The following is a 25,114-nucleotide window of genomic DNA, read 5'->3' on the forward strand; positions in this document are numbered from 1 at the left end:
AAGCTTTTGCTGCCAGAAGTGGAAGATGTCATAGCCATGCCCAGCTGGAGTGGGCGGAGCTGGCTCTTTCTGCCCTGGGTGCCCCAGCTGACCTCCCCCACACCCCTCCTATTCCACCCAAAGCCACAGGTCACCTGGAACCATGTCTGGACAAAGGTCTTCCTCTTTCCCACTGCTGAGGGTGGGCATTACTAGTACCTTCCAGATACCAAAAAGGACCAAATAGAAACATCTATCCATGGTCAAATGGACAAAAAATGACAATGGCTGTTTTCTTCTTTGGTTTGATAAAAAAGTAAATACTATCATCCTATCTTAATAGTTAATGAGAGACACTGATCAAAATTTCCTTGATACTCTGAGGGACTTGATCAACCATGACATTGATATTGTCTTTAGTTACACTTACTGGACCACGAAATCCTGGAGGGCCAATGTCCCCTTTCCAGCCCTGCGTTGAAAGACAGTTACAAGTTGTGAGTACATGAATACAAAGCATTTGTCTATTTGGTATACTTAAAAAGCAAAATGCCCAGTTAAACAATAAATGGACTTCGGGTGATTTCCCTGGAGGGCCAATACTGGGGCAAGGATCCCGTCAACAAGGGCCCAGGAAGCAGCTGTTTGCCGCTTAGTGGTTTCCAGATTTCCTCCACGCCAATACCTTCAGAGGGTGTTCCTATGCATTACACATTCCCATGTTCTCACCCAGATCACAGGCTCAGCAAAACCAGGCCATAAGCTGTATGCAGTTCCCACTGTCCCAACGCATCTGTAACCAACCCCCTTCCTCACCTACTCAAGAGGGCATTTTCAGAATTCAACAGGAAGTGATATTATTATAGGATAAATCTTGAATCTGCACATATCCCTACATACAAGTATTTGAAGATGTAACATGTTGTCAACAACAAATGAAATGGACTGCAGCTCACAATTCATCGACCAGACTCTTCAGTGGGTCATGACCCAGGTTGAGACTCATGGGGTTCAGCCTACACTTGACCTCCGATGACCAGAAACCTTCACCTGCAGGACTTCTCCAACTCCTTCCTTGGGAGGAAACTGGATTAACTGGCCACTAGGTCAACCAGCGTCTACGACACAGAACAAGTTTTATATCTCTCCCACAGAACTGCCCTTTGGGTGTCTATGAAAACTTCACATCTCATGTCCTCTTAACAACTATAATAACTAAGGTATTTTGATGAGCACTGATTGCAGTTCCTTGTACCTATTTCCAGGGCATTGTGGGGAAAGGGTGGGCAAAACCCAACCAGTTAAAAGCCTGAAGACAGGATGTTAGAGAGAGCATTACCTTAAAGCCGTCTTCACCTGGTAACCCTGGCAAGCCCTTGCTGCCTTTGGCTCCCTGTGGAAAAGGGAAAAGAGAATGGGGTCAGAAGACCCACAGATCAATTTCTTCCATGGCAAGGAAGAACATTTGGAACTCCTTTTTGAAGAGAAAAAAATAGGACAGCTCATAAGGTCTCTCTTCACAGTGAGGGTGTAATACTTTGATTCTTAAATATAGGTTTAAAAAGCTCCCCAAAGGACTCCTTCATCTAATGGGACTGACATTTCAACATCAATGGTCCAAACCATGTCTTTACCTCAGTGCCAGGGAACCCAGGGGCACCATCTTTTCCAGGTTTTCCCTAAAACAAAAACAGAACAAGAGCATGCAATTTAATAAATACAGAGAACCTAAATGACATGATCATCTTCTGTTGACCTTGGGCAAGAGAGCCTGACAGAGGCTCCCTACCTGTTTCTTAAAAGAAAAAACTATTAATCATGGGACACATATGACCTTCTCTTGTTGGGAAAGAGACAGCCAGTGAGAATGGGAAATTAGGGAAGGTCAGTGGAAGAAAGATTGGAAATTAAGAGGTAAGTCTGAATGAGATTTGATACTGTCCATTCAAGTTTGGAAGAAAACTTGAAAAAGCAGAGAAGTGGACAAAGAAACTAAGAAAGAGGGACGTGTTCACAGTCAAACTATTTATCTGAAATATATGAACTGCAGCTTTGCCAACGTTTGAACATAGTTATAAAAGTATGCTGCAGTGCTCTAAACAGACAGGGCCTTTGGATGAACTATTATGGGTTTAGCCTCCACGAGAGAATAAAAATCATATTGACTATTTTTTCATAGAAAAAATATATACTTTTCTCAATGTGTTGTTTTTAGAGTTTTTAAACAATATATGTGTTTACATCTTTCTAAAATAGAGCTGGCTGGGTGAGTGGACCCTGGCTGCTTCAGGGTCCCCCTTCCCCACGTCACATGTCCCATTGTCCTTGGGGAGCAGCCCTTCCCTCACTCTGTGTGGGTCTGATGGGGCTGTCAGTCACAGTAGCCCTGACCCCGCTGGTCTGGCCAGTCCTGGAAACTTTTCCTCCTGGCCACAGTCACCTTTCCGGAGTGAGGCATAGGACCAAGCTGGGTCAATTAGAGCGATTCTCTGGGGTTTTATTAGTGGCCACAGGGAGATACCCTGTCTCCTTGGATGCCATTAATCTGAGCTTCTCACCTTTTCTCTCTATTGCTGCCTTCATGGAAGGTCATTGTCAAAGGAGAGCATGAGGCCAGTGCACACAGAGGGGGAGAAATGGTATAGAGAGTCCTGCTCAAATTGTTTCAGGTTCTGAAGTCCTTGAAGGCTTGTTTCAGCCTTGAACTTCTCAGAGACTTGAACAAATAAGTCTTATCTCCTAAATCTTTAAAAAGTCTTTTTAAAAAAATGTCTATTTATTTTTAAGAGAAAGAGACAGAGCGTAATTGGTAGAGGAACACAGAGAGAGAGGGAGACAGGATCAGAAGCAGGCTCTGAGCTGTCAGCACAGAGCCCAATGTGGGGCTTGAACCTGTGAACTGTGAGATCATAACCTGAGCCGAAGTTGAATGCTTAACTAATGGAGCCACCCAGGTGCCCCACATTTCCTAAATCTTTAAAAAACTTATCAAACTAAGCTAGTTTGTGTTGGGCATCTTACACGTGCTTCCTAAAGAGTCCTGAGTACTGACTAGTACAGGCTGCACATGACACTGAATTTCCAAATTTACCTGTGGGCCAGGCTCTCCAGGAGCACCTTTCTCAGATCCATAAGATTCCCCAGGTGGTCCCTGTATTAATGAGAGTTATATCAAGTTTTACATATTATCAATTTTTTTATCTATCTTTTAATCTTCTGATTATTCTGTAGTATTTTAAAATGTTAAAATGATGGCTCATCTAAGAGGGAAATCTTATTTATAAGTATTTGTTTGAAAACAAATGCTAAAATGCCAGATGGTATATGGAAAAAGCCCAAATGGCCATCAACTGATGAATGGATAAAGAAGCTATGGTATATATATATATATAGTGGAATATTACCTGGAAGTGAAAAAGAATGAAATCTTGCTATTTGCAACAACATGGATGGAACTGGATGGTTCTATGCTTAGTGAAATATGTCAGTCAGAAAAAGATAGATACCATATGTTTTCACTCATATGTAGAATTTGAGAAACTTAACAGAAAACCATGGGTGAAGGGAGGGAAATAAAAACAGTCACAAACAGAGAGGGAGGCAAACCATAGGAAACTCTTAAATATAGAGAACAAACTGAGAGTTGGAGTGGGTGGGGAAAATGGGTGGGCATTGAGGAGGGCACAGTTGGGATGAGCACTGGGTGTTGTATGCAGAGATGTATCGTTGGAATTGACCTCTGAAGCTGAGAGCACATGGTATACACTGTATGTTAGCCAACATGACTATAAATTATATAATAAAAAAATAAAACAACTAAATACCAGATGCTGAAGATGAATCATAAGATGGGTGACATTGGGTACATGTACAACAGTGCAGGGATTTCAGCTAGAAGTAGATATAAAATAATTCTAGTATACGCATGACCTCTTTGGTAGAATATTATCATGCTTTAGTGAATACTAAGATTTAAAAGTAGATCATATATCAAAGTAGGCACTAAGGCTCTATGTTATGGTTTGAGGGAACAATATGACTCTAAATGACCTACTGAGGGTCCAGGAGGTCCAGATTTCCCCAGGGCTCCCTTGTCTCCCTTCTCTCCCTTGAGGTCCTGCCACAGAAACAATTTCAAGTCATTACACACAGATCAAACAAGATTTTACTGCTTTTTCTTGGAAGATTTCTCTATCTACTCAATGTACTAGATTTACAAACTATTTATGCACCTGCTGTTAATACAACACATTATTATTTTTCACATTTCAAATTTTATACCTGTGAGCCCATTGACTAAACACAGACCTTTTTTTTTAAGAAAGTATTTTTTAGATCAAACTGTGTTAAACCAATTTAATTCCTGCATCAGTTTTCAATAAGCACACTCAAATCATTTTTAATGTATCTTATTTTCATTTTAATATACAGAAATTATTTTCATTAGGATCAATTATTTTCTGAATAGATGATACCATGAAAATTTGATTGCACTGATCAGGTTTGTTTGTGCCCTTTATCGATTGTATTTTCTATACTGTAAATTTTATCTTGGGGCCTGAGTCATTTTCAAACTTAATTTATCTCCCTGGGTCAAATCTTCCAGATCTAGATGTTGTCGAAGTGAGATTTTTTTTCCTGTCAATTTCTAGACAATAAAATTTTAGACTGTATTAATTTTATTTTTGTCAATTACCTCAGAAAAGTTGTTATTTTCCTCAGGTAAAATTTTCTCCAATCTTCAATGAGAGCTATTATTTTGGTCATAACAAATTTTGCCATATTTTGTTTTAATTCTTTTCAGTTTTGTTTTGATAATTTCTATCCTTAAGAATTAACTATATTAGCGTGTACCAGTTAAGGGGTTTATTTCTGAGGTGATGAAAATAGTCTAAATTTGCAGGTGATAATACTTGCACGAACCTATGAAAGCACTGAAAGTCACTGAGTTGTACATTAAATAAGTGAGTTTCATGGGATGTAAATTATATCTCAATGTTTTAAAACCTATTATAACGCAAACCCATGAATTTTATTTAAGACAGATATATGGATTATGATATATGGATTAAATTTCAATCACGCTTTTATTAAAAAGAGTCATTAGCTTTAAAAGGGATGATTTATGTTTATTTCTTCCACAAGAAAATTGTTAATCTGTCACTTCCCTCCCCACCTCCCCAGGCATTTCAGGATCAGCCTAGTGTCAAGTTTGGGACATTATATTGTGATTTACTTCTTCTGAGTATTCAATTTAGTTCTCTATCTCGGTCTTTCTAGCTACCCCCTGGTAGGAACAAAGTGCAAGTGTTAATGTCAAAAAACAGAGTCACAGTGTCCTTGGAGAGCAATTAGGGTCAACTTGCCGTTATAATGTTATAATGGTAGATAAAAACGTACCATTCCAGATATCTTTTGGTCATTACTATCCAGTTGGATCAGAGCCATATAACCATTTTGTTATCGTTTATTCAAAAATACTCATTGAATCCCCATCTGAGTTAGGAACCATGAAGGGGATGAGGATAAAAGGTGAGCAAAATTAGATCCAGGCTCTACCTCTTAGAATCTTGAAGCTGCTTGTGTCCTATCTTACCTCAGATCCCTGTCTCATTGTTTTCTGGTTCTCTAGTAAAGATGGGGATAAAATAAAATCCAGAGGCTCAGGCGGGGCTGAACTGGGCTTGGATGGAAGCTTATGAAAGAGGTAAAAGATCACAAGGACCTCCCCCCAAAAGTGAGAAGATACAACGCTAGTAATAAAGTGGAAGAGTTACCGTTCTGTTATCTGGGCCGGTCAGGGTCACAATAACTGTTCCTGGTGGTCCAGGGGGTCCTGTTAATCCTTTCGCACCCTAAAGACAAATACGCTCAGGAACGCAAAACTGAACAACATCACCTTTGCTTTTTTGAAAGACAGATTTTCTTTTGCCTTTGGTTCTTGCCAATGATAGAGCAAACACACAAGTTTATTTCAATGTCCCTCAGTGACTAAGGTGTATAGGTTGGTGGCTCTGGGACTTAAAATGTCTTGCCCACAAATAAACCCCAGTATTTGAATTACCCGCTCTCCTTTTGGTCCTATCACATTATCGCCCATGTGACCCTGTAAGAAAAGACAAAACTAAATTATTTGAAAAAAATGACTATGAATAGTCTGAACCCACTGAAGCGCCAATGCTTGTAACTGAACATTCACATTTTAATTATAATGTTAGTATTATAAAATTATAATTTATTATAAACATTATTTTAGCTATTTCTTGGAGGAGAGGGGCACTATATTTCTTTCAAAAGTGGAGACTGAGAAACACAGAAAGCTTAAGGGATTTACTTAATACGCCAAACGATGGCATGATGTGGGATGGGATGGAACAGGAAACCAGCTCAGAGGACAGTTTTTCTGGCTCAGCCACCAGCTGGTCACCTAACTTCTGATGCCCTCGTTTTTTTCATCTTAAAAAGAAAAAGGAGGGGTAGCTGAACTTCAGGATTCTGGAACTCAGAATTCCTAGAGAGGCTGAGAATACAATTCAGGCTACCTGACCTCATTAGTAGTTTAGTGAAATGAGACAAGTCTAATGAGAACAGTGTGTCTTCACTAACAATAGCCAATCTATCATTTCGACCTCTGCCTCCTTGCTATTTTTTCTTGAGTATATAGATTTCCCCTCATTAGCCTACAAGCTATAAAAAAAAGAAGGAAAAGAAAAGAAGAGAAAAGAAAACAGAAAAGCTCAAGGTGAAAAATCAAAAGACTTTAAACCTTAGCTCTGTCATTTATTGTCTATTTGACAATTCACTTAAATAATGAAACAATAAATGTGAAACCATCCTGGTAAGTTCCCTGTACCCAAAGGCTTACCTAGTAGTAGGTAAGAGATAATGTGTTAGGACTGATGTCCTGTGGGAATCAGCCTCACTCAACACTTTCCTATGTAGTTAATAGAGGGGCTCAGAACTAGCCACTCCAAGTACTGCACTTTGGCATAATAATTATTTTGAGCTCGAGGCACTTGAGTAATAACAAATGTAGAGGAGGTTCTCTACCCTCTGCCATCTGTCTAAGGGCAGGGCATCAGCCTCCCTTGGTGAAGGTGTCATCCACTCTCCCGGACCAGGGAGAAGAGACAACTCTCTCACTGGGACCAGCACTGATTGAAATGTGCGTGAACAACCCTTACTGAAATAACTCTTACCTTCCATCAGATCTCCCCCCTATATTTACCTTCCCATAATTTACCGCCCCTACAAGCTCTAAACCATTCTCCTTCCACAAATTTATCGCCCTTTGCTAACATGGTACATTAAGCCTCTGGGCCTGACTGCCTCTTTGGGGTTTTCATTTCATTTCTCTGAAGCCCTCAGATGGCATATGAAATAAACCTTCTTCTCCTGTCATCTGCCTTTTCTCAGTTCCATTTGCATGTCCCCAGTCACAGAACCTAGAAGGACAGAGAAAAAGTTTTTTCCTCCCCAACACTAGCAATAGAATAGGTCTTTTTCACAGAAAGACATGCAGGACCCCTGCAGGATGAGGACATGAATATTCATCCTTCATTTACAGCCATCAGATCAGGGTGGTTTTGGGAACAGCCCACTACAAAATCGGATCAAGTACTGGGTGACCAGTAGGATTATCAGCAATGGGAACCCTATGGCCTTGCCCTGTCCTGATACGGAGCTCCTTATAACTGAATGACCAAGGATCAAGTTACGATGTGCAGGGAGAAGTACGGAGCTGTCTGCCTAGTTCTTTTCCATGAATTATCCCAGAGAATAATCCTGTGGCTTCCAGAGAGGGGCTGGGCAGTGACCACATGTCCAATCAGACCGCGCTTCGCTTTTAGCTTGCTTAGGGCGTTCTGGCTGTTGGGACACATGAACTGTAATCTACCTTGGGTCCTGGAAGTCCCGTCATTCCTGGGAAGCCCTAGAAAAATCCAGAAGTTAAAATCACACCAGTAAACATGCCAAACCGGAAAGTCTGTGTAAAGCTTTTAGCTACAATGAATGTATTAGTTTTCGGTGTCTCTAGCTGTGATGACTTCATACTCACAAAGAGCCCCGGAGGGCCAGGTGGACCAACAGGTCCAGGAAAACCTGGGAGGCCTGGTAAGCCCTGTAAATTGAGAGAAAAGTAGGGTAAGTTCGAGTTTACTTCTTGCCTAAGAACAATGTCCAGTAATTAAATACATGAACATACTTCTTTAATGAAAGCTGAGGGGCATGTTGCCTCTCATTTATGGCTACAGTTAATTACAAAACAAAAGGAAAAAGGAAGATGCCTAAAAGCACGTTGCCACGTAGAACACGTTGCCAGGAATACCGGGATGGTAACATTTCCAGGAGCATGACCAGAGCTGTTGCTTTACTTTGGAAGAGGTTTTTAAATTTGTGAGATTTTGCTTTTTTTGTCTGTCTGTCTCTCTCCAGCCAAGCATGCTCCTCCCACAGGGCTTTCTACCTGCTCTCCTTCTGCCTAGAATGAATGCTCTTTCCCCAGACATCCAGAAGACCGACTTCCTCTCCCTTTTCGCATTTTCACTTAAATGTTATCCTTTCCCTGCTCATCACAACCCTCCTCCGAACACAGACACTCCCTTACCCCCTGGCCCTGCAGTATTTGCCTCCTTGGAATTTGTTGCTATCTAGCCAACACTCATTCATCTACATTTTTTCTCTTTGCCCCTAGTAGAATGTAAGCTCCATGATGGCAAGAATACTGATTTGTAGAGCCTAGAAGAGCTCCCGACACACAATTGGCATGTAATTTGTATTTCTTGTATAGATGAATGTCCTACTGTTCTATCTTCATCAGTAGCACACTGGAGTACTAGCCAACACTCAATGTCCCAGATGGCTGCTATCTCTTCTTACTGGATCCCTTTCCTTCGGCATCAGGCCCCTTAAATGTTTCCTAAGCAAGAAAAATCAAGAGGCACCATGTTCTGTATCTTTCCTCAAAGGTCAGTAAAGGGTCCTAAGTGTATCATTCTGCCATTTTGTGGCTCACCATCAGTTGGCGTGGGTCACCATCCAGGAGTTCAACAACCTACACTCAAGTTCTTTGATTCACTTAGACAAATTTCCAGAAATTTCCACATATACTTCTGAACTAAGTTAAAATATTTCTGGTTTTAACCTGGAAGTTAGTACCTGTGCTAACTTAGGTTTACCTAAGTTCCCCTTGAATCACAAAATAAAACACACACAGTCCCCCAAATGGCTGTGTCTCTTTGTATCCATTTTGGATCACGCTTGATCTACATACTTATGAATCAGAAAGTAAACCACACTACAGGAACAAGGCACATTTAAATAAAACCCACCTACTTACTCCTGCAAATTTTATAGTAGGGCTATTACATAACACTATAGTTTTCAATGATAGTCAATGTATGATACAAACCTATCCTTGATTTCAACAAATACAGAATAAGTGGAACAGAACCAGTCCTTGAAGACACCTCCTTAGGGCTAGGAAAGCCTGGGTAATTGAGATTTAAGAAGAGATTAGAAGACTTATGCCCCAAATCATCCCTTTATGTTAGTTTCGTGGAGTTTCTCATAAAGTGAATGTTCTAGAATGAAATGAAGTGGATATGTAAACAGAAGAAATATGAGTGTCTACTGCACGCTTTCTTGCCATCGTCAGAGGTGAGAGTGGAGTGTAGGCAAAATGTACAAATGTCCAGTTACAAATAAATAAGTCTTGGGGATGTAAGGCACAGCATGGTGACTATAGTCAATAAAACCATACTCCAGATTTGAAAGTTGCTAAGAGAGCAAAATTCCCATCACAAGAAAAAAGATATTTGTCTCCGTGGTGACGAATGTTAACTAGACTTATTGTAGGGATCACTTCACAGAATGTACAAATATCTAATCACTACCCTCTATACCTGAAACGAATATGTCATATGTCAATAGTACCTCAATGAAAAAAGAAAACAAAACAAAACAGAAAACGGAAAACAAGCAATAAAAATGTTTCTAAGAGAGGGAGGAAAAGATCTGAGGGACAGACAGACAGATGGAGAGCCGGAGCCAGAGAAATGAAAATGATGGACCCTTCCCTGAAGTGCTATACCTGTAATCCTGGAGCTCCTGGCAACCCGGGGTCACCTTTTCCATCGAGTTCTATACCTTCCGCAGCAGGAGCACCCTTGAAAATAAAGAATCTTATCAAACATAATCAATGTTATATTTTCAAAACTCCTTTAAATGCTTATTCAGGATCCTATGCTTTAAGGTCAAAAGTGCTTTCCAGGATCCCCACTTAGAGAACAGATTTAAGATTATGTAGTTACGCCATTTCGAAGAGATCTAAGATTTTCATACAACCTAAAACTGACAATTTATTATGCAAGTGAAAGAGATGTGAGGGTGACAGACCATTTCTGAAGATTCCAGAATCAGTGGCAGCTCCTGATCTGGAAGTTGGGACCCTGAGCCTGACGTCAGTTCTTTCCGCCTAGACTCTAGTCCCTTAAAGGATTTTATGAAAGTCGTATTTCTTAAGACGTATTTACGACAAAAGCAGAAGGAAGTTGTCAAAGAGGAACAAATATCATGGCCCAATTATTAATTGGTTTTTGAATTAATTATGAAACTTGATTTGTAATTCCTTATATCTCATCATTTAATGGAACTCCTTTCATATATACCATTAGAGATTTTCTTTCTTTTTTTGATTTGTTTATTTTGAGAGACAGAGAAAGCATGAGCAGGGGAGGGGCAGAGAAAGAGGGGGACTCTGAAGCAGCCTCCCCGCTGTCAGCACAGAGCCCAATGTGGGGCTCCAACTCACGAATTGTGAGATCATGACCTGAGATGAAATCAAGTCAGATGCTTAATTGACTGAGCCACCCAGGTGCCCCTGAGATTTTTCAATACTAATATCCCACACAGGACTTACCTTTTCTCCTTTCAAACCAACAGCACCCTAAGAAAAGGAAACCAAATACATGGCATCACTGCTTTGTCCTCACTGCTATTGGGCCCCCTCTCTTGCTGTATGCTCCCCGCTGGCTTTTAAATATGTTCAAGTTTCTTTCCTTTAAGCAAATAAAATCTTCTCTTACTCTCCCCCTGCCAGTTCTGTCCCTCTCTCTCCTTCACGTCATCTGCAACCTTCCCATTCTCTTCATAACCCATTCATCCCTCAGTCTCATACCTGCCTCTTGACTCCATCCAGGCTCTAAGAATCCTTTGCTAAGTTCTGCAATGATGGGGATGTCGCCAAGGTCAATGACAAGACATCAGATCTTCTTGGACTTCTCAGGAGCATTGGGAAGCCGTCTGCCACGCCCCTCTACTGAGACACACCCTTCCTAGGCTTCCATAGTCTACGTCTCCTGGTCTTCTCTCTACCACCAGGGGCCGCTCCTCTTTACGGGTTTATTTTCCTTGACCCAGACATCCCTTGCTGGAACTTTCTAAGTCACATCTAAGGCTCTTTTCTCCTTATTCTTGCTCTTTGAGTCACCACCTTCCGGGGCCTCTCTGAGCAAATCTAGCTGCCTATCACTCGTCTCCACTTAGATGTCTCAAATGCAAAATAAAGCCTCAGAGTGCAAGCCTGAACTCAACGCATTTATTCATTCATTCCCCACCCATTAGTTGAATGTCTACTCTCAGCTGCCCCAGACCTTCCCAAGGTCTTGATGGATTTTAGCATACAAGCATTCTGGAGTAAATGACTTGTGTTTACACTTTACACAGAGTTAGAAATGGATACCTACCGGGATCCCTGGGTAGCCTGGTGTCCCCGGAAGGCCAGGAAACCCTCGCTCACCCTGGAAGATAGACGAAGCTCGTCATTCCTTTTTAGTTGTTCTAGAACAGCCTATTGAGATATTTTCCCCATTTCTCTCTTCCAGCCCCTCAGTGGTAAATCGAGACAAAGCAATCCAAATTCCTTATGGCTACTGGGTCATGAGGCTGAAGGCCAGAAAACCATTATCTTAATTGAAAACAGGATTAGAATCTACTGTTTCTCAAATTGTGCATAAACGGCAAAAGTCTAATTGGGCCAAGAACCTTTTAATTGCTGTTTCCTTGAAACTTTACTAATTAGTTCTTTCATGGCCATCATTCTGAGGAAAAGGGAGCGCCGTCAGGAAACAGAGAGGAAGAGTGAACACTACAAAGCTCAGTCATTCTTTGCCAAAGACCAGTTTTGCATTCCACGCTTTGGGCTTCTGACTTACATACACTCACAACCTCAGGCAAGAGTAATTGGCGAGCCCCCATCCTTCAGTGAGAGAACATGAGAAACATCCCCAAAAGACAATCAAAAATCAAACCATAAGAATAAAAAAAACCATTAGGTTTCTGTACACACACCATTGGTTTTGGCTAAAAGAATCTTTCAAGGGAAGCCTATGCCATCTCGTTCCTCCTTCAGCTTGACTGGCTCATTCGGCAGAACGTTTCCTAACCAGCGCCTGTGTGAGGAGTACATACCTTAGAACCATTGCATCCTGGAACCCCAGCGGGTCCATACGGTCCAGGATGGCCCGGGGCGCCCTGGGAACACAACAAGTCTCAGAAAGGAGACATAAGTACCAGCCTCTGGGAGCAACTGGCAATAGTGAGGAACTCAAGGTGAGGGAAAAAATGGGCTAATTTAGAGAGTTGTTTAAAACCACAAGGCTATTAAATAGTTATCTAGTATACTTAGTTATTTTAGGTCATTAAATAAAAATCATAGCCAATAAAACAGGCTAACAAAACCAAAAATTACCAAGTGAGATACAGATATTTCAGATACAATAAGAGGCCTTGTAGATAAAATGAAGTCCCTTAACATGCTGTTTTAAGCCAGAAGGGAAAAAAGGAAAAAGAAGAGGGATGTGTGCATGAAGTAACTATTATGTTACTATTCTACACTATTCAACGGAGATAATCTGTCGTATCCTATCTACTCTATTCTATTCCTTCTATTTCTTCTATTCCACTCTACTCCACACTCTACTCCATTCCACTCTATCCCATCTCATACTGTCAAGTTCCATTCTGTCCCATTCCATTCTATTTAACATTCTATTCTGCTTGGATTTCAGGAAATACAATTCGGCTTGTATGTCCTAACAAATCCACGCTCTAATATATTATGTAATTCTACTGTGACGTTTTCATCACGTAGCAAATGTCTCAGTACCCATTTCCTTGCGTTTCTATTGCTTTCACCTCTTTATTAAAATGAGCTTTCTATTTATTGTTTTACATTTACATATTTCGCCCATTACTTACTGGAAGTCCAGGAGGACCCGAGAATCCTGGCAATCCAGTTATTCCCTAAAGATGTAGAGAAGGGGAAGGCGGCAAGAGAGAAACACTTTAAAAACCTCTAACCTATAAACATAAAATTATTTGCCACTCTAATAACCCATCCTGCCACTGTAATTAGGAAAGGCTGAAAACTCTTTGAAAAACAACCAAACAAAAAAGTATTGACAAACTTTTCTAAATCTTACATTTATAAGCCTTTTAAAAAGAGATGATTAAGATCGTTTTTACCTTTTTGGATAGATTTTGAAAGCATAATTTGCATACAGTAGAGGACCCCAAGCTTCCACAGTTTGAGGAACGTTTACACACGTGTGCGTGGACATATTGGTGTTACCACCACCCCGTCCAGAGAGCGAACATCTCCACCGCCCCAGACGGCCCCTCCCACCTTCTCCGGTCCATCGGTACCCACCCCCAACACTGTGACCACTGTTTTCTGCCACCACGGATTACTTTTACCTGTTCCAGGACTTCAACTACAGAGTCTACCGTACAGAAGGTACTCCTTGGTGACTTCTGTATAACTTTTACCGTGCAGAGTTCTTATTTTTTAAAGAAGAATTTTCATCAAACAATCAGGAAGGATCAGTGGGACTACTAACCCTTCCACCTTTGGGACCGGTGAGTCCTGGGAGTCCTGGTAAGCCCTAAATCCAAAACAAAAAAGGAAACCTCAAAGGCAAACCCTGGAAGTCACTGGCACTAACAAACCCGTACATTAAAAGTCGCCATTTTATTCATACACCAAACCATTTCATGCTTGTGATGATTTCAGTGTTAACACAGTAAATTGCTTGTTTGTTTAATTGGAGCTAAAATGTTTATTGGAAAGACAAAAATTCATTCAAACCCCTGCTTCTCCATATGGGGTCCGGAGGGGGGGGCTGGAGAATTAGCATCATGGAAGCCTGCTAGCCATGCAGGCTCCTGGGTCTCTCCCCACCTCTCAGACGGACTGATTCAGGACCTACATTTTCACAAGATTAGAAAATGGGTTGTGTTCACATTCATGCCTGTGAAGAGCTGCCGGAAAAGCCCCACATTAGCCAGACAGCTGCTGAGGTCTGATAAGGATAATGATACAGTCACCACAGGGGATGGGAATGGCGGCCAGTATTTCTGTGCATGAAAAATATGCTATTAACAAAATGTGCATGGCATGCACGAGTAAATAAATAGCAAAGTAAGAACTGCTTGAGCCTGAGATAAAGTAGCTTCAGGCATCTAATGAATACAGTTTAGAGGCCCCTGTTTCTTAAAAGAATTACCGTAAATGATGACTGTCTTAACCAGGCCACTTGGTGGGAAAGTTCCATTGTCTAAAGGCTGTTTTTACCTTCCCTGGGAATTTCAGTACATTTTGGTATTTTTTATTTTTTATTTTAAGACGGGGGTTGTTACAGGGCCTTCTGAGATTGGAGGGTCCAGGCTAAAGAGGGCCTCAGCGACCAGGTAGAAATCCTGATGGCGTGTCCATGTTCTCCTCTGCAGGAGGACTGTCCTTATGCAGAAGACGCAAGATTGACTCGGTTTTACTTGCCTGTTAGACATGTTCTTCATGCGTAAAATATTTAACACTAAGAGTGGAAATTTTTTGACCTGGAAACTCTTTTTGGTCAGGTTGAATCTGCTCTAATTGTCTGCCTTTGAGCAAATTATCTTTTGTGGGTACATCTATAATGCACACTGTCCTATATGAACTCCATGACAACATGATACACAGATTTTCTTTTCTTTTCTTTTTAGTATGTTTTATTTATTTTTAAGAGAGAGTGGGCAGTGGGGGGCAGAGAGAGAGAGAGATAGGGAGATAGAGGATAGGAAGCAGGCTCTCAGCACAGAGCCCGATGCAGGGCTTGAACTCAAGAACTATGATATCATGACCTGAGCCATCCAGGTGCCGCTACAGTTATTATTTTAATTGATTGTTGCATTCTCTAACGAAAGGCCAAGGTAACAAGCAGCTTGAGTGCAGAGAACAAAACAGAAAGGAAAGAGTTGGCATGAGGTTGAACCAGGTCCAGAATTGAAGCAAATTCATCTTATTAATGAAATGGACGGTATCCTGGGCCACGCCCCAGAGGAAGGCAGTGGGATGGTCAGAGACTGAATAGGTCTGAATTCAGAGGCTAAATGTCCAGAATCTGGATGACATTTTTTTTTTCAAAATTAGGGTCAGCATTAAGAGAAATGGAGAAACAACACATAAATGGAGAGACATGAAATGGCAGAATTCCCAGAAAACCCACAAAAATTGTGCATGTTTACTTAGAACCCATAGATGTGGGTTTAGTTTCTTTGGGTACAGGAGTTTGATTCTGGCATCATAGAAAACCAGATTTGAACTCTAATTTTGCCACCTTTCACTGTGGAGCCCAGGATAAGTTACTTAAGGGCTCTGAGTGTCCATTTCCTCATCCCTAAAATGGAGATGAGTATATGAGTCACCATAGTCATGATTTCTGGGACCAGTGTGAAGAGTAAATGAGGGACAGGCCAGAGTAAGTGTCCCGAGGCCTCACACAGAATAGAGTTGCAGTAAGGGTTGCCTTTGATTACCACTTAAGTATTCTACATATTTGGGAAATTTAAAAAGACTCTTTGGAGACCCATGACAATTACCTTCCATAGCTTAGTAGTTAGTTCATAGCTTGCTGGGGGCCGGAGTCAGGGGAAACCACCACGTGAGTGCGTGAGAGCCCAGGCTTAAGTTTAGCTCATGTCCACAGCAGGAAAGAGCCATCAGCAAATCTAGTGGATATATAGTCATTTAGCAAATCCTCTAGGGTATTTATTTAAACAAAGCCCTTTGTTGTATCACAGACTTTAGGATAAAAATGTGTGATGAGTTGAGAAAGAGGGACCCATGGAAAAAGAGAAAGGTGTGGTAAAAAGAAGAGAATCCGAGGAAGGAGAATTCCAGAAACCAGGAAAGACAAGTGTTTCAGAAAGAGTAATCCGAAGGGTTTAAAGCAAAGCAGAAGGGGGCGGGTCAGATAAGGACAGAGACGTCATGGGTGATTTCTGCAGGAATGTTTTCAGGGCAGGGAGACCAGAGGTGAATTATTGCTGGCCAAGGGGTGAATAGTAGATGAACTATATAGTAAGCAGGGTTAGTGTGTTTTAGAAAGGGAAGACAGGGAAAGGACAGCTTACAGGGCTTACAGGGCTGGAAAGATCTAGAGGAAATTTTATATCTGTATGGGGAACATCTACATGCTTACAGACTGAAAGAGAAAAAGCTAATATCAAAAAGAAAGCGATGGCCAAGAGGCATCGTTCTAATGGGAACCCCAGTGACCAGGATACAGGTGGAGGAACAGGTCCTGAATAGAAGGCAAAAAGAACTCATGCTTTCGTGCAGGAATAAAGCAAGCAGGGGCAGATGCAGGTATGGAGACGGTGTGGATCAGGGAGGAGGAGCAAGTTGAGTAGGAAACTTCAAGGTGATGAGCATTTGAATCCTCTTGGGATAAGATGCAGTTCTGCGGGCTCAGGTAAGATTGGAGACCAGGAATTCACTGTGGCACCGCCAAGTGGCTGAGATGTGGAATTTGCTCCAGGTTCCCGGCAGCCCAGGGGTAAGGCATAAAGAAAGATGAGGTAAATTGGGGATGTTCTAAGCTTGTACACTGAAATACCTTGGGTCCCTGTGGTCCAGGCAAGCCTTCGGGACCTGGGAATCCCTTCTGGCCAGGAGAACCAGCGGGTCCGGGAAAGCCTTTCTCCCCCTGTTAAAACCAAAACAAGATAAGAAACACACAGAACAGCACTGCCCAGCGATACACACACCCACACCACTGCTTTCTTTTCTTTACAACTTTATGATAACATTTGGCATATAGTTTTTCCTTGGATCAAGAAAATTAGCTCTCAGCAGAACAACAGTAAACGGAAGGTTACTGGTGGTTAGTATTTGTAGGCTTGAAGGCACTTGCCTTTGGTCTTGTAGGAACTACATTTCCCCAAAAGGTGGGGCTACATAGAGCAGAGAGTAAGAGAAAGGGAATCGGGAACTGTAGGGGGCCGGGGAGCCCAGTTAGAACGTTGAGATTACTGCAGCGTGCTTGCTGGGAGATGGAGAGAGAGGCCAAGGCACAAGAATGTGTTTGGGGAGTGTGCATAATTGCTGTGGTAGCTTGAAAAGAACAACGTGCAGCCTATCAGCTTTAGGGCTTCCTTGATTACACAGGAATTACTAATCCAGTCTATTTGTGTGGGAGATTTGGGCAATCCCAAGAGCGGCATAACCAAAAGGGTGAGCCGAATAGTTTTTTTTTAGAAAGAGTTAGATGCTATTATGACCAAGCCCCTAGTAACGAGGGAAAATAATTTAAGCCCAATGAGTCACATGGTTCTACCTACAAATAATTGTCTCGTGAACGTGGATCCTGGGATTTCATTCTTTAATAGTAAAGGTCGCTGGTTGATTCAGTCAATTTAATTACCGAATGGGCAAATTAAATGTACAAAAAAGAGAGAGATCAAGTTCGCTATTTGAGTGTTGTGTGGACACACCCACATTCCATAAAAAGAGAAACCGAAGAATTTGCTAGACCTCTCCCAAAACTCAGTTACCCTCCCACATTCCAGAGTAGCAGCTTGCACACAGTAGGGAATCCATAAGTTCTTGAATGCAAGAATAAATCCCAGCTTTCCAACATGGATCTGAGTATATACATTCATAGTTTCAGGGAAAAACCTAATTCAAACTACACACTAATTACAGAATAACTGGAAGTAAATATAATAATTATAGTTAGAACACAAATTATATGTAAATCATTTTATCTAAAGAGCCAAACATATGTTCTAAATATTTTTAGTCACCCTTCAGTATTGTTAAGCAATTCATTAGCATCCAGAGGAAAGGGTTTTACAAACAAAGAAAAAACTTTAGTTCTGCCTCTGTCTTAATTATCACAAATTGCAAGTTAATGGAGCGAATTAATGAGATTTCATGGCATTCTTTTTTTTCTTGAAGTCTGCAATGGAGCTACAGGTTTCCCCCGCTATCCAAAAGGACAGCGTTCCTACGAAACTTTTCCCAAAGAGAAATGGTGTAAAGGAAAGAGTAACCCCACTTTCTAAGAGTTCGAATTACACGATTTCGCTTTTATAAAAAACCTACATTAGTATGATAATTTTTTTTTCACAGAAGCAAAAGTCCTCTTTGGATTCCTTTGGCTGAGCAAAAACAAAGGCCAAGGTTGGGCTTCTTAAAAACGAAGTGGCGCAAGGCGAGCTTTCAGAAAGCGGGGGACACCTGTACTTCCTCGTGCTGAATTTTGGCTTCAACCAGCGTGCGGCGGCAGGATTCCCTCACCAGGGGGCGCGCTGCACCAGCGTCGCAGGACTCGAAGTCTGAGGATTTCAATGTCTGGGTCAAAGTGAGTGAACTGAGCTGTTTTCGTTTGTTCTTTTATGTTTATCAGCGTTGTAAATAGGGTTATATATATAGACGAATTCTTATAAACTTTCTTTTTTGCTAACTTGCTCCTTTTTCTTTAAAGACCAAAAGAGTTATAATGTAACGGACGGCATTTACATGAGTTGTCTGCAACTTTCCAGAAGGCTTACATTTATTTCCTTGCTTCCTTCTTTCCTTCTTCTCTCTTCCTTTCTCTCTCTCTCTCTCTTTCAGTTAATGTTTATACATGATTTCTTTAAAATTTGATTTGGGAAATGGAATAACGCACTGTGGGGCCTTTTGATATTAGGTAAAGGAGAATGAATTCTTGGATAAGCTCTGCAGAGGAAAAAAAAAGCAATATTAAGATTTTGTTTTTACCTTCTCCCCTTTGATCCCATCACAGAAGCACTGGCCTTTGTCTTTACAGACACAACCCTAGGAAAAAGGGAAAAAGAAAGGGTTTTGTTAAACAACAACTTAATAAATCCTGATTGACAGGGCAAAAGCAAACATATTTTTCTGTTCTTTGAGCATTAAACACTATTCATTAGGAGCCATGCGATACTGAGGCAACGTTATCAAGAGACACAGAGTCGAAAAGTGAGATATTGTGTGTAGAACTCTCGGGTGAGTGTACATCATTTTTGTGACATGTGGGAATTTTCAGTTATTTATGTGAAATACAAAGTCATCTATCCTTTTTCTCAGGAGAAAGTATCATCATCGAACCATACGAAATTGGCATAATGGTAAGCAGAAAGTGGTCTAATGTGACGAATTTCTTAAGTTTAACATAATATACATATGTGCATATATTAACTGGTCATACCTACCATAGGTAATTCGAAGGGTTACTTTTCCTGAAATGATGTTCCAGACTGAGAAAAGGTGATCAATTCCCACCATGTGTCTTTAAGGGTAACAATCTGATTCACTAACGTGGGTATCAAAATGTTCTTTGTTTAAAACAAAACCAAAAATGTAGCTGGGGGCTTGGGACCTCTTAGCCCATCTAAGCGGCCACTGGGACACATTTTAAAACCTATGCACCAGCCAACTCTAATCAAAGTCAGTTTTCAGAAATTTCTCTGCCAGCAGAACAACAAAAAAGTAGTTTAGAATACTGGATTTGCAATGTGTTTTAATACATGTTCTATGTTTACATATTTATCTTTTTGATTTTTTTCTTCGGGTTAATATTAACTAAGAACAAGTTTGCTTTCCACAGGAAAAGGATACTAATTGACAGTAAAGGTAGGGCAAATCTAGGGCATGTGCTGGCTGGTTGGTAGGAAAAATAAAAGAGAGATTGACTCAGATATTTTCAAAGTAGAAGACCCTATTTGTGCAATTAAAATAAGATGCACAAGCAAAAACATCTTTAATTAAATATATTTCCTGAGACCAGAGCAATAGACTATGTTGCCCTTCAAGGAAGGGAAGTATATAGTAATTTTTGGACACCCTATTTATATACCTCACAATTTATATGAATGGAGAGTGACTGATTGAAAAGGAAAATTTATATTCTCCCCAAGGGTTGGATAATTGGTATTTTTTTAGAAGACTGCCTTTTTGGGGTCAAGTCATACCTTGATGTTTGGGATCAGGTGTTTAGGGTCAAGTCATCTATTGACTTAATGCTTTAACCTTATCTTTCTAGATTTTTGAACTTTTATGCTCATTTCAACCATGTATTTAAGCATACTCTATGAAAGAAATCATTCCCAAAGAGTGGATCCCAGACCGGAGCATCCGCATCAACTGTGAACTTGTCAGAAATGCAAATTATTGGCCCCGCCCCAGACCCACTGACTCAGACACCCTGGGGGTGTGGCTCACTACTCTGTTTTAATAGACCTCCCAGAGTGCTGCTGCTGTCACTGCTCTAAACTAGCCCCTAAAACCTAAGTCTGCAAGATAGAGCTCATTCTATTTCTGAACACACAGCCTGTCAGGGGGGCACCAGGGTCTCAGAAAGGGGCCTGAGTCCCACACCGAGGGGAGCACCAGATATCGGGCAAGGAAGTTCAACCCTCCTAAGGACCCAGTGCTCTATTTCAAACGGTGGTGGCGGGCCACCATTTTCTAGGAACCATGAGCATCTCTGATTCTTCTGCCTCCCAGACACAACCCAGCACATCCTGAGAACCTCTGACCCACAGGTAATCAATCCTCTGACCTCTGAGAATATGCATGGGAGCCATGAGAGAGGCCTTATTTTATTTCTCGAAGTAAAAGCCATATTTGCCATACATTACTGGAAATCTTTCAATGTCAGCTTGAACAAATAAGTGCTCAACTCCCTCCAATGAGATCAGGTCCTCCTTCTTATTTGCTCCCATGGACCACTTGCAGTTATGTGTTTAATGGATATTTTCTCTAATGCCCCTAGGCCTGAGCAGGGAAGGAATTATAGTCTTATTCACATTTATAGCCATGGTGTATAATGTATCCTGGACAAATACTTGTGGACTAATCGCACGTGTCAATGGGTAGATGGAAAACTGGTGATTTGTTTACATCCTATTCGGACCTGGAATTTCAAGACATTTGAATCATAGGACTATTGTCACGCTGCATGACTAAGATATTTTCTCTGCACAAGAATTAGGCACGGTTATGATTGAAGTGGCCAAAAAGTGAAATAGGAGTTTCGGCTATTTTACTCTATCTTAAAATTAACAAAGGCTAATTAGATGTTAGTTGCTTAGACGTAAACATATATTTTGGAAAATTTAAAACCCTCGGAAGAGTTGAAAAATAGGGTAATGAACACTCATGTAGTGTCTCATCTGGGTATGACAACTGTTACCATCTCTCTGTCTCCCGGCCCCCCTCCCCCACACTCATATGCACACATGCCCTTCTCAAATGTAGACCGCAGGCGCCATGATACTTTGCCACTAATGTTTCTGCATGCATCTTCCCCAAACAAGAGTATGTTCTTATCCAGTTGAAACATCATTCCTGAACCTAAACGATAAACCTTAATGCAGTAAATTCAGGCTACTAGTTTTAAGGTTAGATCTTATACAAGATTCTTGATGATCATTAGAAAATGGAAAGCTGGGGCGCCTGGGTGGCTCAGTCGGTGAAGCGTCCAGCTCGGCTCAAATCATGATCTCATAGTTCATGGGTTCGAGCCCCGCATTGGGCTCTGTGCTGACAGCTCAAAGCCTGGAGCCTGTCTTCAGATTCTGTGTCTCCCTCTCTGACCCTCCCCTGCTCATGCTGTCTCTCTCTCTTTCTCTCTCTCTCTCAAAAATAAATAAAAAAATTAAAAAAAAAGAACATAGAAAGCTGTTTAATTTTTAGCATATCTTTCATTTCATACCGTAGACTTAGTCTCAATCAATGCTTTACCTGTAACCCATACATAAAGGCTGATCTCAACCAGTGACTGTCACGGTCCCAAGAAAGAATCCACAGGACTCACACAGGAGGCATTATTCAGGGGTTGGGTGTGGAGCTCTCTGTGTGTGACTACACTGTTCCTTTGAGTTCCCTCTTGACTGGGGTCCTGCTTCTCATCATCATCCACAGCGACTTGCTCCTCTTTTCTGATCATCAAAGCCACAGTTCCTGAGTTTTCACATTATCACCCTTCAGTGTGGATCGTGCAACTTTAGGGGAAACATTTAGTTTTGTTTGTATTTGGTTTCATTGTCTCTACATTAGAGTAAAAGCCCTATTTGATGATTCAAAAACAACCGGCTGGTTAATTGAAAAAGTTAATTAAAGCGAGAAAGCAGAAACAAATGAACAGATCCATGAACATTTTAGACATTTTATAACTCATAACATATAGGTCTACACCAATTCTTCAGTCTTATGAAAGAGGGTCCAGGTCTTTTCTTCAGGAATGGGTCTGCTGTTAGAATTCTGTGATGTCATTTTTGCTAAGTCACACCTATAATGCACCATTGACAATGTCAACTTTTGCTTTCTTTGAAACAGGCCAATTGCTGAGCAATTTGAGTAGAGTCCTTCTATATATTAAACCAGGTTTCTAACTTCTTAAGTGTTTTCTCAGCCACACTTAATTGAATAGCAGTTTCTCTGTCATTCAATCAAACCCTCCAACCTGGTTGTCACAGAAACACAAGTATTATGCATTCGTATTTAACCAACTTGGTATTTTCTTATTAAAAATTTTGTATTATTTATTTTTGATATATATAGAGAAAGGCAGAGCATGAGCAGAGGAGAGGCAGAGAGAGGGGAAGAAATAGAATCCAAAACAGGCTCCAGGCTCTGAGCTGTCAGCACAGAGCCTGATGCGGGGCTCAAACCCACAAACAGTGAGATCATGACCTGAGCCGAAGTCGGATGCTTAACCAATTGAGCCACCCAGGCGGCCCTCTATTTCATATTTGATAAAATTCTTTTGTTATAATAAGTACAACTGGCAGAAACCACTAGCTCTTGTCAATCGTAAAACCCCACCAATGGAATAAACATGCCAGTAGGGAGAAGTAAGGGATGGGTCTCAGGCGGGCAGTGTCAGTGGGCATCGACTGCTCTATTATTGAGCTGGCGTGCAGAGTTCTGGTCAGTCCAGAAGTCACTCAAAAGGAGAGTCATTGAGAGAGGATTTACTATACTCTCTATTCATCCATCATGGCATCCACCTGCAGGTGGTCAGTATGGCTGCCAAGACTCCAGAGCCAGGCCCAGGGCTTTTTCTATGCCTGGCTTAGCAGAAATGTTCCCAAACGGTTCCAGCTTTAATTTGCAGTTAAAATGGCAAGGCATGGCCTGCCTATATATCTGCAAAATTGGACTGACTAGGACTTCAGAGAATGTGACAATTTTGCTGACATGTGGATGCTCCACCTGATTAAATAAGCTCAAAATTATAGTCAGGGCCACTCTCTGGCAGTTGTTCAACTGTTGCTCTGGAAGCAATTGCGGCCCGTGTGATAGAGCAGAGAGCCCTGCCCAGGGCCGTGGACATTAGGCACTTCACTTTCTGGATTGTAAGGACAGTAACCCCAGACTCAAGATCGTCTCGATGAAGTTGTTTTTCCTGAATAAAGTTTTAAATTTGCAGATGGGTGTGGATAATTCAAACAGATTATTTAGCTAAAAGATAAGAGTGGCTACATTTTCATTTTCATGGGGTTTGATTCACTTTTTTGGACTCACCTTTGAAACACCATGTTGTTCCATGGTAGAATACAATATAACCCATTACTTTCTACTTAAATTTTTTTCAACGTTTATTTATTTTTGACAGAGACAGAGCATGAGCAGGAGGGGCAAGGAGAGAGGGAGACACAGAATGTGAAGCAGGCTCCAGGCTCTGAGCTGTCAGCACAGAGCCCAATGTGGGGCTCAAACTCAAGAACTGTGAGATCATGACCTAAGCTGAAGTTGGACATTCAACTGACTGAGCCACCCAGGCGCCCCGTAACCCACTGCTTTCTATTTAAATACTAAATCACTTACAAACCAGAGTGGTCACATGCTACTAACCATTAAGAAAGCATAACTGATGGATATTTCTTAAGCAACATTTTTATGATTTTTTTTCCTCTTCCAATAGTAAAGTACCTCCTTGTTTCCATATAGTTTAATGAAGTAAGAAATCATTTGTCATGAGCAGAAAGCTTTTAATAATGATTTTATGGGTTTTCTCACCCTGCTAACCATTAACACATCAAGAAGTGATCCAAGATTACATGATGGTTCAGTGCTTTTGCATATTAAATAGTTAAACTTGTGAGAATATTTCATATAAAGGTCACATGCATGTTTTACAACCTCACTTAATATGCAAAATAAGCTTCAATAGTAGAGAAGCTTAAAAGGCTTAGGAGTCCAGAAATCCAGTTCTTAGGCCACATATACATAGGATCTATTCCCAGATTTGCCAGCTATGAATTGGAGCTTTGGACAAATCACCTAAAGGAAGACATTAGCATCTATCCTGCAGTGTTTTTCTAAGGATTTGATATACTGTCAGTGCAGAACTTGTAAAGTGCTCTGTCTTCAGTGAAAGGCTCAGTCTTTTGTCTGATCCTTCCTACCATCAGCTCGTGTAGCCACCATCTTGTACACATTTCCTCCCGAAGTTGTTTGTCCAACACCAATGAACTGGTGCTGATTCCAACAGCAATACTAGTAAGAGACTTTGAAAAGCCAATTTTTGATAAACTGCAAATGAATCAGGTAGTATTTATTAATAGTAGTCTTCGAGTGTACTGAGTATACTAGTTGATATCAACTGTCCATGACACAGATACATTTTACTTGCTTAGTAAAATATTCGTTGGAAACCCTAATGGTCCTTGATGCTTCTACATGAAAGGTGCCAGGGCAAGCGTATTATACGAAGGTAACAGGCAGTGTAGTTTTAGGTGAGCTCTAGTGCCTCAGTTTCCACATCTGTAAAATGGGGTCAAATGGGTTAATATT

The 25,114-nt window shown here is 41.1% G+C and overlaps 1 protein-coding gene across 1 annotated transcript in view; it reads right to left on the minus strand.

Annotated features, from left to right (window-relative positions):
- Positions 1-23,856, minus strand: part of COL4A3 (collagen type IV alpha 3 chain) — a 73,126-nt gene extending 49,270 nt beyond the window's left edge. Inside the window, exons 1-20 of the mRNA XM_029932876.1 lie at positions 23,843-23,856; positions 22,131-22,254; positions 19,070-19,126; positions 18,545-18,658; positions 16,920-17,009; positions 13,881-13,925; positions 13,240-13,284; positions 12,451-12,513; positions 11,727-11,780; positions 10,901-10,927; positions 10,073-10,147; positions 8,039-8,101; positions 7,877-7,912; positions 6,044-6,085; positions 5,757-5,834; positions 4,034-4,096; positions 3,071-3,130; positions 1,614-1,658; positions 1,319-1,372; positions 410-451 (exon numbers count right to left, since the gene is read on the minus strand). Of these exons, the coding sequence (XP_029788736.1) occupies positions 410-451; positions 1,319-1,372; positions 1,614-1,658; positions 3,071-3,130; positions 4,034-4,096; positions 5,757-5,834; positions 6,044-6,085; positions 7,877-7,912; positions 8,039-8,101; positions 10,073-10,147; positions 10,901-10,927; positions 11,727-11,780; positions 12,451-12,513; positions 13,240-13,284; positions 13,881-13,925; positions 16,920-17,009; positions 18,545-18,658; positions 19,070-19,126; positions 22,131-22,254; positions 23,843-23,856 (1,191 nt within the window). The remainder of the gene's footprint in view (positions 1-409; positions 452-1,318; positions 1,373-1,613; positions 1,659-3,070; positions 3,131-4,033; positions 4,097-5,756; positions 5,835-6,043; positions 6,086-7,876; positions 7,913-8,038; positions 8,102-10,072; positions 10,148-10,900; positions 10,928-11,726; positions 11,781-12,450; positions 12,514-13,239; positions 13,285-13,880; positions 13,926-16,919; positions 17,010-18,544; positions 18,659-19,069; positions 19,127-22,130; positions 22,255-23,842) is intronic.
- Positions 23,857-25,114: the final 1,258 nt, after the last annotated feature.

Source organism: Suricata suricatta, chromosome 3 (genome assembly GCF_006229205.1).
Source record: "Suricata suricatta isolate VVHF042 chromosome 3, meerkat_22Aug2017_6uvM2_HiC, whole genome shotgun sequence".
Lineage (NCBI taxonomy): Eukaryota > Metazoa > Chordata > Mammalia > Carnivora > Herpestidae > Suricata > Suricata suricatta.